This window comes from Mustela nigripes, chromosome 12 (assembly GCF_022355385.1).
Source record: "Mustela nigripes isolate SB6536 chromosome 12, MUSNIG.SB6536, whole genome shotgun sequence".
Classification (NCBI taxonomy): Eukaryota; Metazoa; Chordata; class Mammalia; order Carnivora; family Mustelidae; genus Mustela; species Mustela nigripes.
This window is the reverse complement of record NC_081568.1, coordinates 17090310-17104287: the sequence shown is the minus strand read 5'-3', so window position 1 is coordinate 17104287 and position 13978 is coordinate 17090310. Positions and strand designations below refer to the sequence as shown.

Below are 13978 nucleotides of genomic sequence, written 5' to 3'. Positions count from 1 at the left end.
TTCTGGTCTATGCTTTTGAAGCTGGTCTAATTTTTAAGTCAGAACATTTGAATGGCACTTTTTGGAGTCAAATATATGAGAATCTTTGGAAAATATAGAAAGGGAAGGATACTATGCACATAGAAAATTTTCTCTTCCCTTAGAGCCGGTCTGCCTCGTCTAGAGAATCTGTTTTTTTGAACGCTAGGTAGTTTTCAAAGAGATCTGACCATGCTGACCATCAAAATAGGTATTCTGTGTCACACTTAAAACAGAACTCCACAATGATAGCTATTTTATAAACTATTACATGGCACATATATTGCAGACTGAATTCAAAACTAGTTATTACATTAGGTTGCAATAATGAAATAAATTGTTAATGTGCTAATGTTACTTTTTAAATTGGTAAATAAATTTTAAAGAGCAATATCAATTTGAAAAGTCTTAATTTCAGACACTATGCATTCAAATAGGCTTCACATTTCAAAATTAACACGTCCCCATAAGTATTTGCTGAAATCTGGAATACCAATTAGATATAGGTTAATTAATAATTAGCCATGTTTTAATGTCACCTAGAAACAGAAAGTCAATTAATTAGGAATAGAGAACCTGCAAAAACTTTCTGCAAATGAACCTGCTATTCTCTAATTTCCTACTCTTCTCATTAAGCCCACAGAGGGAGAGAAATAAGCAAGAAGTTATGGGAATAAGGCAGGAAGTTGGTTCCTTTTGTAAACCTAAAAAAAAAAAAAATAGCTTATAATAAGGACAGAATCAGTCCTGTAGGAAGGGACTCTGGAAAGGTTTGTTTAGGACATAGAAGCTCTTTTGGTTTGGAAAGAGTGTCAGAAACCAAAAGTCAGAATGTCAGATGAGTGTGTGATGGGGAAGTTACACCTACAATATGAAGTATTTTTAAAAAGTATGGCAATCAGGATAAGATATTTGGCAGTATCATTGTTAAGGAACTTCTATGGTCGCTGTTTCACCATGGGGAATCCTATATATTTGTAGGGAAAAATTGTTGAAGGAAGAATTGGGGAAGTTGTTCAATGACATTTATCATGGTACAAAACTCCAGGAGTATGAAGGATTGGACAACAGGCTGAATATATAAACAAATATTGGAGGGAGGGAAATTATATAAACTAAAATAAATCCTTTTTATCAGATGACAAAATTATGGGTTATTTCTTCTTCTATAATTACCCATCTTTTCCAAATTTCACATCATGGATAATCTAACTAGAAAGAGAATTAAGAGCAGTATATGTGTCTTACATCTCTTCAGCCTCTGAGAATCACTCCTCAGAGTCAGAGACGATGGGAAAAAGAAAAAGGAGGGTGTGCAGAGATTGGTGGAGGGGAGGTTGGCTGTTGGGGTACACTTAGCGGGTTGTAGTGATTAATTCCACAGAACAGGTGCGTTTATATAAACTCAGAATAAGGCGACAGAAGAAAGATGAAGGGATTAATATTGATGAAATAACTATAGATACAGTCAGTATCTAACTGAACGGTGAGAGAAAATCATATAAAAATGAATTTAAGCATAGACCATAGATTAAGAATAAAATAGTTACCGTCGACTTAATACCAGACAATAATTTTTGAGTCAAAACACTTTCTGTCCCTCTGGCTTTACTTGTTCAATATCAGCTTCAGATTAATTCTAGTGCCTTCAGAAAGTATTATCTTACAGGAGAATATGTATATTCATAGTATGCCTTTAATAACTATGTATTTATATTTTATGTAATGCTTATTATTTAGAACTAAAGGTGAAACAATTCTGGCATAAACAATGAAATAGATTTTTTGAGGCATTGATTTTCACTGGAGACAGAAGTCTTGATACTAACAATGCCTCAGACCACTAGACAGGAAAAGAGTGGATGAGGAGGCACTTCATTAATAGAATGATAACTAGTTCTTCATGCACAGAGACCATTAAGAAGACTTTTTGTCAAATTTATCACCTTGTGGTACATAAGAGTAAATCAAAAATCAAGGATAATTGCAATTTCTCAGAAATAGTCTCCATTTGTTCCAGCCATCTAGCTTCCTTTTATGATTCCTTTTGCTGTTAGGAAATAAAATGCATGAAAAACTAATATTATCTAAAATTTTCCACCTTTGAGTGTAGAATACACTTTAAAATAATTTTTAGACGAAGAACCTCATCAGAATTTCTTGTGCCTAAATATTTATGAAGAGATAAATATAACCATTTATTATCCATTTAGAATGAGAAAATAGAAGACATTTCCTTAGTGATACTGCTTTTTGACAAATATTCCTAGCATCCCTATGCAAGTGAATACAGGAGGGTTATTTGTAGGGAATATAAATTGACGCATTCTATGAAATAAGTTTGGAAATAATCGTTCTCTTCAAAATTGGCTGATTTGGCAATTATCCAGCTGAACTATGAAATTATTTACTGTGAATTAAAATTCACATACATTTGTGTGTGTGTGTATACACACACATAGAGAATTACTTCAAGTTATTATTAAATATTTTAAAAAACCTCAAGTGTGATGAATCTATGACACTTTTTAAAGATCTATTTGTTTATTTGGAAGAGAGTGTGCATGAAAGAGGGGGGATGGGTGGAGGAAGAGAGATTCTCAAGCAGATTTCCCCAGTGAGCACACAACCTTGAGATCATGACCCAAGCTGAAATCAAAAGTCAAGCAAAGAGGGTCAATTATCCTATGGTTTCACTTACTTGTGGAGCATAAGGAATAACATGGAGGACATTGGGAGAAGGAGACGAGAAGCGAGTTGGGGGAAACTGGAGGGGGGGACAAACCATGAAAGACTGTGGACTCTGAGAAACAAACTGAGGGTTTTAGAGGGAATGTGGGTGAGGGGTTGGGTGAGCCAGGTGGTGGGTATTAAGGAGGGCATGTATTGCATGGGGCATGGGTGTAATGCATAAACGATGAATATTGGAATGCTGAAAAATAAAGTTTAATATAAAAAGTCAGATATTTAACCGACTAAGCCACCCAGGTGCCCCAAGTTTATGACATTAAATAAAGTTTATATTCATTATACTTATTATTTATAAAACATTAAAGTGTTATATTAGCATATATTTTGTATATTTTATATTTAATGTTTTATGCATTAGAAAAACATCTATAATCTATAAAACATTAAACATAGGCATTACAATATTTTATAAAATTTTATCTAGTGCATAAAATCAGGATGCTAAATATCTCTATAACATTGATAATAGAATTATTTAGGAAAACAAATTTTACTATAAAATATTGACCTTATGTCTTAATTTATGCTCAAAATTATTTTACAATATTTAAATTGTTCCTAAATTATTTAAAAAAACTAGTCTACATTGGGTAACTAGATATATATCATGTGGTGATGATATGTACCATTTTTCCAAATAATCTGACCCCTTATTGAGAGAACATCATTATTTATTTTACCTCAAAATTTTTCAAACCTATAAACTTTAAATGATTTTGTTGTCATAAAATATACATAACATAAAATTTACCATATTAACCATTTTAAGCGAACAGTGTAGTAGCATTAAGCACATTCATCTTGATGGGACACCTGGGTGGCTCAGTTGGTTAAGCATCTGCCTTACACTCATGTCTTGATCCCAGAGTCCTAGTATTGAGTCCCACATTGGGCTTCTTGCTCAGCAGGGAGTCTGCTTCTCTTTCTGCCTGCTGCTTCCCTGCTTGTGCTCTCTATCTCTCTGTCAAACAAATGAATAAAATCTCTAAAAAAAAAAATCACATTTTTCACAACTACCACTGCTATCCATCTCGAGAGCTTTTTTATTGATATCTTTTCATTTATATATATTATCAAAAACAACATATATTTATAAGGTTTTTTTCTATTTTATGCATTTATATATGCCTTTATAGAATCCATATGAAAACAGTTGAATAAGGCTAGAGTTGAATGGACAAGCTGCATTTTTTCCCTTTTATTCACCATTCAACTATTTATTTCATGCTCTGTAACTCTGTCTTAGGCTCTGTTTAGGGAAATCTGAAAAATGTTGCTGTGAGAACAGACACTTCCTCAAGATTTTTACTCTTTGAGTCTGACTATCACCTTTTATTCAGGAATTATAATCTCCAGGCCTGTGTCTTAAGTGAAACTTCCTCTCTGATTCTGACTGATACTTACTCTTTTAGGTCTTTAACAAAGTGTTGGTGTTTTAAAGCTGCAGAGTATAATTGAAACATGGGTTAGACTATATTTTGAGCTAATTTTGATATTACTACATAAATACTTACAATATTTCATGACTTGAAATGCTTTTGATATTAATTCAGAGTAAAGTCTGAGATTCATATACGTTAGTGCTGAGGTGCTGATGAAAGAAAGAGTATCATCTTTATTTGAGGGCAGGTTAAGAGGGGTTACGTACGCAAAGTCGTCATGCCTCTACTACTTTCTGCATTTAGACCAGGTCTGATTATGGGCATAGTGAGAGCAAGGAGAGCAATAATGCTAATAAATACAAGGCAGGACAAATAAGTCAAGGAAATGGATAATTATTAAGCTATTACATCCCATATTACCTATTTTGTAATATTTTAGTTATGGGTAGTAAAACTGCATGACTAAAAACATGCTCCCATGAATGGTTTCCTTGTATTCTGCCTCCTCTCACTTCCCGAGAACTCAGCATGAACTTCGCTTGCCTTATTTTAGACATCATGGAGTGCACACATCAGCAGATAGAACTGAGAATGTTTGGCTTTAAAAGGAAAATACTCCAGGGGCATGTGATACAAGACTTGAGGAAGTTGTAGAACTGTTATGAAGTAGAGGAAGTGGTTGTATTCTGTGCCGCTTGAGAGGAAAAGGGCTATCATAGCTGGCTGAGTAACAGGAAGAAAGAATTTTGGCTTCAGGTACATATAAGAGGATGTCAGTACTTGTCCCTAAATAAGAGGCATGCCTCGCGAGATTGTGAGTTTCCTATTGGTGGAAGTGTTAAAGAGATAATGAGCAAGGAGCTGGTGGTGCTGGATCTATTTATTCATGGGGTGAATGTCAATGTAGAACCAATGGCCTCACAGGTGTTTTGCTAGTAGGATACCAAGATGAGTCAAGAAGATCCTCAATTGGGTCCCCATCACCTGGAGGGAGGCCACCAGGTCCTCAGAAGATGACAGTTGAATTTTGTAGGATGAAATTCTCTGATATGTAGAATGACTGCTGAGCACTGATACAGACTGAGAGAAGAAATTCCTAAGGAAAGAGGTCCTAGGAAGTGTCTTCTGAGTCCTAAAGCAAGGTCAAGGTGTGTTATAGGTGGGAAGAAGGTCTCCAAATTTTTTTCCTACTGAAGGTAACCTGATAATTCTTCTTGTCCTTAAAATACATTATTGAGTTATTGGCAACAACATTTTTTAAAATTATACACTTCATCTGTGTAGTGATAGACACAACAGTTTTGTTAATATTTCTAAAGATTGCACTTGCTCTTAAAAACCCCATTTCACATTTTAAAATTTTAGATTAAGACTGTAATGAAAAAAAACTCAGTAGCTTTTCATATAAATTGCTGCAAAACCAGGACTTGTACAAGTGTTTTAAAATACAATTTAGCTGTAAAAAAATAAAAAGCAACTTTACATTGTGATAAAGTTAAGATTACCATCTTTACCTATAATTATTATTTTTTATTCTACCATCTATTAGCAGTTCCTAAAAGACCCGGCCATTATGATATATTTGCTAATGCTTCCTCCAGATTCATAATTTAAAAAGTCAGTCATGACATGGCCAGCATTGGAGTGTGTTATCTACTAAGGCTTATTATTTTCAGATGCAAAAGTAGCATTTAATCATTTTTTTCATAACATACTAGCTACCATATACATATGTCTATACTAACAACCCCATCTCATTCAAAATTACATCAAGAATATTTTCATTAAAAAAAAGAATATTTTTCATGATCAACCGTCAATAATGACCAAGACTGCTAGTAATATATTCAATCATTATCTCTCTTGAAGGGTATATGGTAACTTTCCATGTGTGACCTAAGCTTATTGCTGTATGTTAATTTGTGTATTTTATTAATATTTACTGTGTGTCTACTATATGCTTCACATTGTTCTAGAACTAAGTTTCCTACAGGGAAAACAAAATAATGACAAAATCCCCACCTTCAGGAATATTCACTTTATTTGGGAAAACACAAAACAAACACAATAAGCAAGCAAAATATTAGTGTTTTGATAGCAGGGCTATCAAAGGCTGAGGGCTAAGAAGAAAATGATAAGTAGAGAGAGAGAGAGTGTTGGAAGGGCTGGGGAGGGTTATGTGTGGTATGCAGGATAATGATTTTCAAACATGTCTATGCCCTGATCCCTGGGACATGTGATTATGCTGTATTACATAAGGAAGAGGAATTAAAGTAGCAGATGGAATTAGGGTTGCTACTTACCTGCCCACAAGGTGGGGAGATTATCCTGTATTATCTATGTGGGCCCAGTTTAATTACATGTCTTCTTAAAGTGTAAGAAGGAGGTCAACAAGTCAGAGTCCAAGAAAGATTAAAAGATGCTATGCTGCTACCTTAGAAGTGGAGAAAGAAAACCAGGAGCCAGAGAAGTCAGATATCTTTTAGAAGATAAAAACCTTTCAAAAAGGAATAAATGCATCTAGCCACAACCTGAATTTTGGCTCTCAAGATCCATGTTGGACTTCTGGCCTCCCTAACCATAGGATAATAAGTTTGTCTTGTTTTTAAGCCACTTAGTCTGTGGCAATTTGTTACAGAAGCAATAGGAAGTGAAATCAGTATAGAATTTTAGATAGAATGATCAAGAAAATCCTATGAAAAGGGCTTTGAGAAAAGATATGAAGGAAGTAGAGGAGCTGTTCATGAGTAAATGATAGGAAGAATATTGCCCACAGAGGGAAGAGAATGTCCAAAGCTCTGGTGACCAAAGAAGGAGGTGTGAAAAATAAGGTCAGAGAGTTAAGTGGGAAGTTGGAGATGATGTGAAGTATTCACTCTGAGTGACTTGGGTTTCAGAGTAGAGGGGGAGTGCTGTGTGGTTCACACTCTTACCTCAACACTATGCTTTCCCTTTTAAGAACAGACTAGTGATAAAAACAAAACAAAAACAAAAACAAAAACAAAAACAAAAAAACAGACTAGTGAACCAGGACTTCTTTGGACTCTAATCCTCAGTGAGTGGAGAATAGAGCAATTTGTCCATTATTCTCTCTCTTGATCTCTCAAAATAGTCTCAAATTAATAATTAACATTTTTCCAGCTTTACTGGGAAATAATAGACATAGAACATCATGTAATTTTAAGATATACAGTGCATTGATTTGATACATTTAATATTGCAAAATGATTACCACCGCAGTGTTAGTCAACACCTACATTACATCACATATTTTTGTTTCTTTACTGGGGTGAGAACTTTTAAGGGCTACTCTCTTAGAAACCTTTAAGAATATAATATAGTAATATTAAGTGTAATCACCACGCTGTACATTAGATCTCCAGAAGGTATCCATCCCATAACTCCAAGTTTGTGTCTTTGACCAACTCCCATTTCGCCTACTCCACAGCTCCTGGTAACCACCATTTTATTCTGTTTCACTGAGTTCAGCTGTTTTAGAGTCTACATATAAATAATATTATAGAATATTCATTTTCTCTCTCTTATTTCACTTAGCATAATACCCTCAAGGTCCATCCATGCTATTGCAAATGGATGGGAAATGGATGTGTGCAAATGGATGTGTGTGTGTGTGTGTGTGTGTGTGTGTATCATATCTTCTGTACCCAGTCATCTATTGATGAACATTTAGGTTGTTTCTGTATCTTGGCTTTTTGTGAATAATCCAACAATGACCATGAAGGTGCAGATACTTCTTTGAGATCCTGTTTTCATTACCCCTGGATATATGCAAAAAAGTGAAATCAATGAAAAATATGGTAATTCTATTTTTTTTAATTTTTTGAGGAACCTGTACAGAATTTTCCATGGTGGATGCACTAATTTTCATCCCTACCAACACTGCACAAGTGTTTCCTTTCCTCCATATTTGCCAACATTTGCTATTTCTTGTCTTTTTTGTTGATAATCATTCTAACAAGTGCGAGGTGATAATCCTTTGATTTTCATTTTTCTGATGATTATTGATGTTGAGTACTTTTTCTTGTATGTGTTGGCTATTTGTATAATGTATTTTGGGAAAAAAATGTCTGTTTAGTTCCTCTGCCTATTTTCATATCAGATTGTTCCTTTTTTTGTTACTGAGTTGTATGAGTTCTTTCACATTTTGGCTATTAACCCCTTAGCAGATATGTGGTTTGCAAATGTTTTCTCTCATTCCATAGACTGTCTTTTCATTTTGTTGATTGTTTCTTTTGCTGTGCAGAAACACTTTAGTTGGATTTCACTTTTTGATTTTCAAGATGATTCCCAGAGGGTTTATTTGTCTTTGGAATCACTGTGGTTTCTTCTTATTTCCCATCTCTTTGGTCTTATTTTACCCATCCTTCCCCATAGCAGTAAGCTGCAGCCACATGGGCTCTTCTGGTATGCTTTGAAGGGACCATTCCTGCTCCTACAGAGTATTCTCCTGCTTCCCTCTCTGGGATGTTCCTTCTTCTATTCTTTCCAAGCCTATCTCCTCCGCTTCTCAGAGACTGTGACTCTAAAGGCTTTCCTCAGAGATGACTTTTCCGACATCACTGTCCAAGACACTTGATTTCATTTTCCTCATTACACTAATCACCATCTGAAATTAGGTTAATTATTTAAGTGTTTCTTTATGGTCTCCTCAACACTCCCACAAACACATGCCCCTTAATAGACATTCCATGAAAGTGCCTTGTAGGGAGACTGTATCAATGATTATCTAGATGGAAGCAAGACACCTAGTTGAGTAATTTGAGATTAGTTTAACACAAGACTACATTTTGAAGTGCAAGCAGACTGAAGGGAAATCATGCAGGATGGGGCAGAATGTGGAGAAAATATAACAGGTGTCTGTGGTCACCACTCCAAAACTGAAAGAATGATAGCGTCCTGGAGACCCATGCAACTGTGTGGGGAGGGCCAAAGCAGGAGACTGTGGGATGCGGGGGTATCCATGCAAAGAAAACCGCACCTCATTCTCCTTATACCATTCAGTGTCCTGCCAGTTGGTCTATTAAAACTGACAGAGAGCAGAGAGAAGTCTACAAAAGTGTATAGAGTGAATAAGTGTGTAAAGTGTAAGTAAATGTATAAAGTGGCAGATGGAAGAGTGTTCACCATTATACCATCATATATGATAACAGTGTCTGAATGAAACTATATTTTAGGACGAATGCTGACTGAATCTAGTGTTCCATGTCTCAGTCCTGTAGTTCAATCCTTAACTCAAGAAATAACTCATATAAAACCATATGATGAATTAACACATGTAATATTTTATGATTTTCCATAGAGAATATTGTGTTATTCTCATCTTAAAAAATGTTATCAGAGTATTTAACCCATATTTGCAAAATAAGCTGAGATCCACCAAGACTAGGAGGCTTGATACAACATAAGGGTCATTGCAAAGACAGAATATATCCCTTGGCAGACTAGTGTCCTTTGATGTATTATTTTAAGTTTATAACTCTCTCAACCATATATTTCCATTCATTCTGGCAGAAATAAAATTCCGCTATTTTTCTTTTTCCTGTATTTACTCTAGATCTCAGTTATGTATGCTGTAAGGTTCATTAGGTACAAGACATTCAAATCATACCAGGATTCATTATACACTTGCCTACCCACTCTTTTGTTCTATTAAATAAGATTTACTTCAGAATTATAGCTAATTAATTAAATTTTGTGGTATTACCACTGTGGAGTATTTGGACTGTCCTGCAAAATGCATATTTTAGGCTTCAGCTATTATCATATGAGGCTGTTTCTGTATCTTTATATACAAATACTAAGAAATAGAGATGAGCACATGAACTTAAACCTAAGACCCAAAATAGCAGAATGTAACATTTCTTTCTGCTTGTTACATTCTACTCTTAGAGTTTTTAAACTCCGTTCTTGGCAAGATTCCTCCTTGCTCAAGATCATGCAATCCATTTTGATTTGTTTGGTTTTAAATATTAGGCAGTTGGTAAACAGTGGGTGGTCCATAAGAAGAGTAACTTCTTGGAAAGAAGACTATTTTTCACCAGGCTTTTTCAATAGACCACAGTGTTTTAAGATTCTGTTCTTACATTTGAATTTCGTAGTCTGCCAGGTTCTACTCTGAAAAATCATCCCAGATTCTTCTCTGAAAAACCATCTACAAATATCGTATTTGACTTGTCTGAGGTAGTGGCTCTTGAATGGAAATGGTGGTGGGAGAGGGGAAGCACATCATGGCCACCAGTAGTTTTCATTGGAACTGCATATGCAACACTTTCCTCTCTCTAAAGTCTAACAAATGTTTTCCAGTCAAGCAGTATTACACTAAAGGAGGGCTAGAAGCAGCAAGTAGGTCACCTATCAGACACAAGGTGGAACAGGAAGTCAGGGCAGTTGGAAATCGTGATAACAACTATAACAACTTACCTGAAACAAAACAAAACTCACCTTAAATAAGTCTGGTAATGCCTGCGTGTTCTTTATCTTAGCATCTTAATGTATGTATATCAATATATATGATATATAAAGTATAAATTTTATATTTATACATTTATATATTAGAAATGAATTGGGTAGGGGTGCCTGGGTGGCTCAGTTGGTTAAGCGACTGCCTTTGGCTGAGGTCATGATCCTGGAGTCCTGGGATCGAGTCCCTTATCAGGCTCCCTGTTCAGCAGGGGATTTGCTTATCCCATTGACCTCTCTCCTCCCATGCTCTCTCTCTCTCTCATTCTCTCTCTCTCTCTTTCAAATAAATAAATAAAATCTTAAAAAAAAAGAAATGAGTTGGATAAGTAAAAATTATGTATAAATATATATAATTACAAGTATCAATATATACATGTATATAATTTTTGTATTGCAAATAAACTGAGTAAAGATCTGGTCAGCAAAAGGACAAGAAAGCATGCATATAAATTAAACCCAGGAATTTATCTAGAAAACATAAACATTCTAAGGCAGGCAGAAATCAGGTACCTTAAGCCATGCGACCAAGTCACTAAGACGGCAGAGATGAAGAATCTTAAGAGACTTAGAAATGAAACATCAAGGATCTGAGCTAAAGAGAGGAAAATAATAGAGTGTCAGTACCAATGCATGAATAAACAGCAGTAGCAAAAAACTGGAGCTTGTCTTTTCTGCCACCATTTCCTGCCAAGGGTCAGAAGAAATCCTAGATTGTAGTTAAATCTAAATTAACAACAGAACAGCATTTGGCAAGTTAATAGTGGAAAGTATAGATAAAATGTGGATGTATATTCAGTTTATGAATTGGATGTTATACTTCATGTTGGTGTTCAATATTATATTTGTTAGTTATATATGCTACTTTATTTGAAAAATGACACTATCTAAGGTACATGGGTTTAAGACAACTGCTCTGCAGTCTTTCCCTAAAACTATTGTCTATAGGTTGGAATTTGGTACAAAATGTATCCATAATTGTACTTACAACAAATCAAGAAGGTCTTAGATATTTCACTATGGATAAATATAAATATAAATTAGTTCTATACTTGGACACAAGAGCATAAAATGAGTAGGATATTTCAATATGCATATATGCTGGATGATTCATGATTTTAAACTTAATTATACATATACTCATTCATTCATTCATTCGGTCAGTCATTCAACTAGTCAGTTGGTTGACACATTCTAATTGAGTTCCTTCTAAATGCAGACACTGCCCTAGAGGCTGGAGTAACTTGGTGACAAGAGAGACGAGGTCCCTGTAGTAGTAAAGCTTAATGAGATCTAAGTGAAAAACTCTGTGGCTAAAATAATTAAAAGGTATCCTGAGAGATGAAATAAAATACATGGAGGAGATATGTTATGTGTTTAAAAAGTAAAGTAATAAATGTATTTTATAAAAATAAAGAATAGAGAAGAAAATAGCATTCTTTAGAAACTTCACACTCACTGTAACCACTGATTTTTTCATGTATATTTGCTCTATATTGTTTAACAATTCCATTCCCTTTTTTAAAATTTTATTTCTTTTCAGTGTTCCAGCATTCATTATTTATGCACCACACCCAGTGCCCCATGCAATATGTGCCCTCCATAATACCCACCACCAGGCTCACCCATCCCTCCCCCCTCTCTTTTACAACCCTCAATTTGTTTCTCAGAGTCCATAGTCTCTCGTGGTTTGTCTCCCCCTCCAATTTCCCCCAACTCACTTCTCTCCATCTCTCAATGTCCTCCGTGTTATTCCTTATGCTCCACAAGTAAGTGAAACCATATGATAATCGACTCTGCTTGACTTATTTCACTCAGCATATTCTCCTCCAGTCCTGTCCATGTTGCTACAAAGCTGGGTATTCATCCTTTCTGATGGAGGCATAATACTCCATTATATATATGGACCACATCTTCCTTATCCATTCGTCCATTGAAGGGCATCTTGGTTCTTTCCACATTTTGGCAACCGTGGCCATTGCTGCTATGAACATTGGGGTACAGATGGTCCTTCTTTTCACTACATCAGTATCGTTGGGGTAAATTCCCAGTAGTGCAATTGCAGGGTGATAAGGAAGCTCTATTTTTAATTTCTTAAGGAATCCCCACACTATTTTCCAAAGTGGCTGCACCATATTGCATTCCCACCAACAGTGTAAAAGGGTTCCGCTTTCTCCACACCCTCTCCAACACAGGTTGTTCACTGTCTTGTTAATTTTGGCCTTTCTAACGGGCGTAAGGTGGTATCTCAATGTAGTTTTGATCTGAATCTCCCTGATGGCTAATGATGATGAATATTTTTTCATGTGTCTATTAGCTATTTGTATGTCTTCTTTGGAGAAGTGTCTGTTTGTGTCTTCTGCACGTTTTTTGACGTGATTATCTGTTTTGTGTGTGTTGAGTTTGAGGAGTCCATTCCCTTTTAAAGATAGAATTGTTCTGTATAAATCATGTCTGACTTGGTTGACTTAGTGAACAATGACTGTCTTTTAGAGCTGATACATTGTTTTTTGACCATATTCCACAATGCTACAGCGTTTCATTATATGGCTGCTACCATAATATTTTAAATTATATCCTAAGCATTGGACATTTTGAGTGTTTCACTTTTTGAAAGATACACAATTTTGATAGCATGTCTTTGCTAGTGAATCTAGATATTATCATTTTCTTGTTGCAGATTATCTGATCTCAGAAAACACAATGTTTGTGATATTTATCTCTTATTATTTTTTTCCCTTAAGGTGTTATTAGAACAGCTTTGCCAAACATGGACAGGGAAGTCAAAGAACAATACCAAGTCCTCATCCAAGCCAAGGACATGGGCGGACAACTAGGAGGGTTAGCTGGAACGACAATCGTCAACATCACCCTCACGGACGTCAATGACAATCCACCTCGATTTCCTAAAAGTATGTTGAGTTTAAATCTTTTCTGTTGAGTTTAAATGAGTGCAGCTTAAAAAAAAAAAAAAAAAATTCTTACATTTTGTTGAATGTTACAGAAATTATAGTAATTTTTCAGACATTTTTGGTCCGAAGGAAACAGAACCCAAGAGATAAAAATTGAATGACCTAAGAGTTTCATTTTCCATTAGAATCATGCTCCATATGACTTTAATATAAAATAATACAAGTCAGTAATTGAACAATGAGTCCTATATTATTGATTCGCAGTCAAGTAAAATATTCACAATAAGTTGGAATTTTGCTCTAACTTTTATTTGAAAAAGTAAAGTAAATATGAAAATTCCATTGTAATTTAATACTCATATTTATGACACATATGACACCATATTATTTGGTCTATCATGCAATTAGCATAAGAATTCTCTACTTTTTCTTTAG

At 35.0% G+C, this 13978-nt stretch overlaps 1 protein-coding gene across 2 annotated transcripts in view; it reads left to right on the top strand.

Moving 5' to 3' along the window:
- Positions 1 to 13978, top strand: part of CDH12 (cadherin 12) — a 251351-nt gene that overhangs the window by 164490 nt on the left and 72883 nt on the right. For both annotated transcript variants that reach the window (XM_059416472.1, XM_059416471.1), the window contains one exon: positions 13376 to 13543. In XM_059416472.1, coding sequence (XP_059272455.1) covers positions 13376 to 13543 — 168 coding nt within the window. The remainder of the gene's footprint in view (positions 1 to 13375; positions 13544 to 13978) is intronic.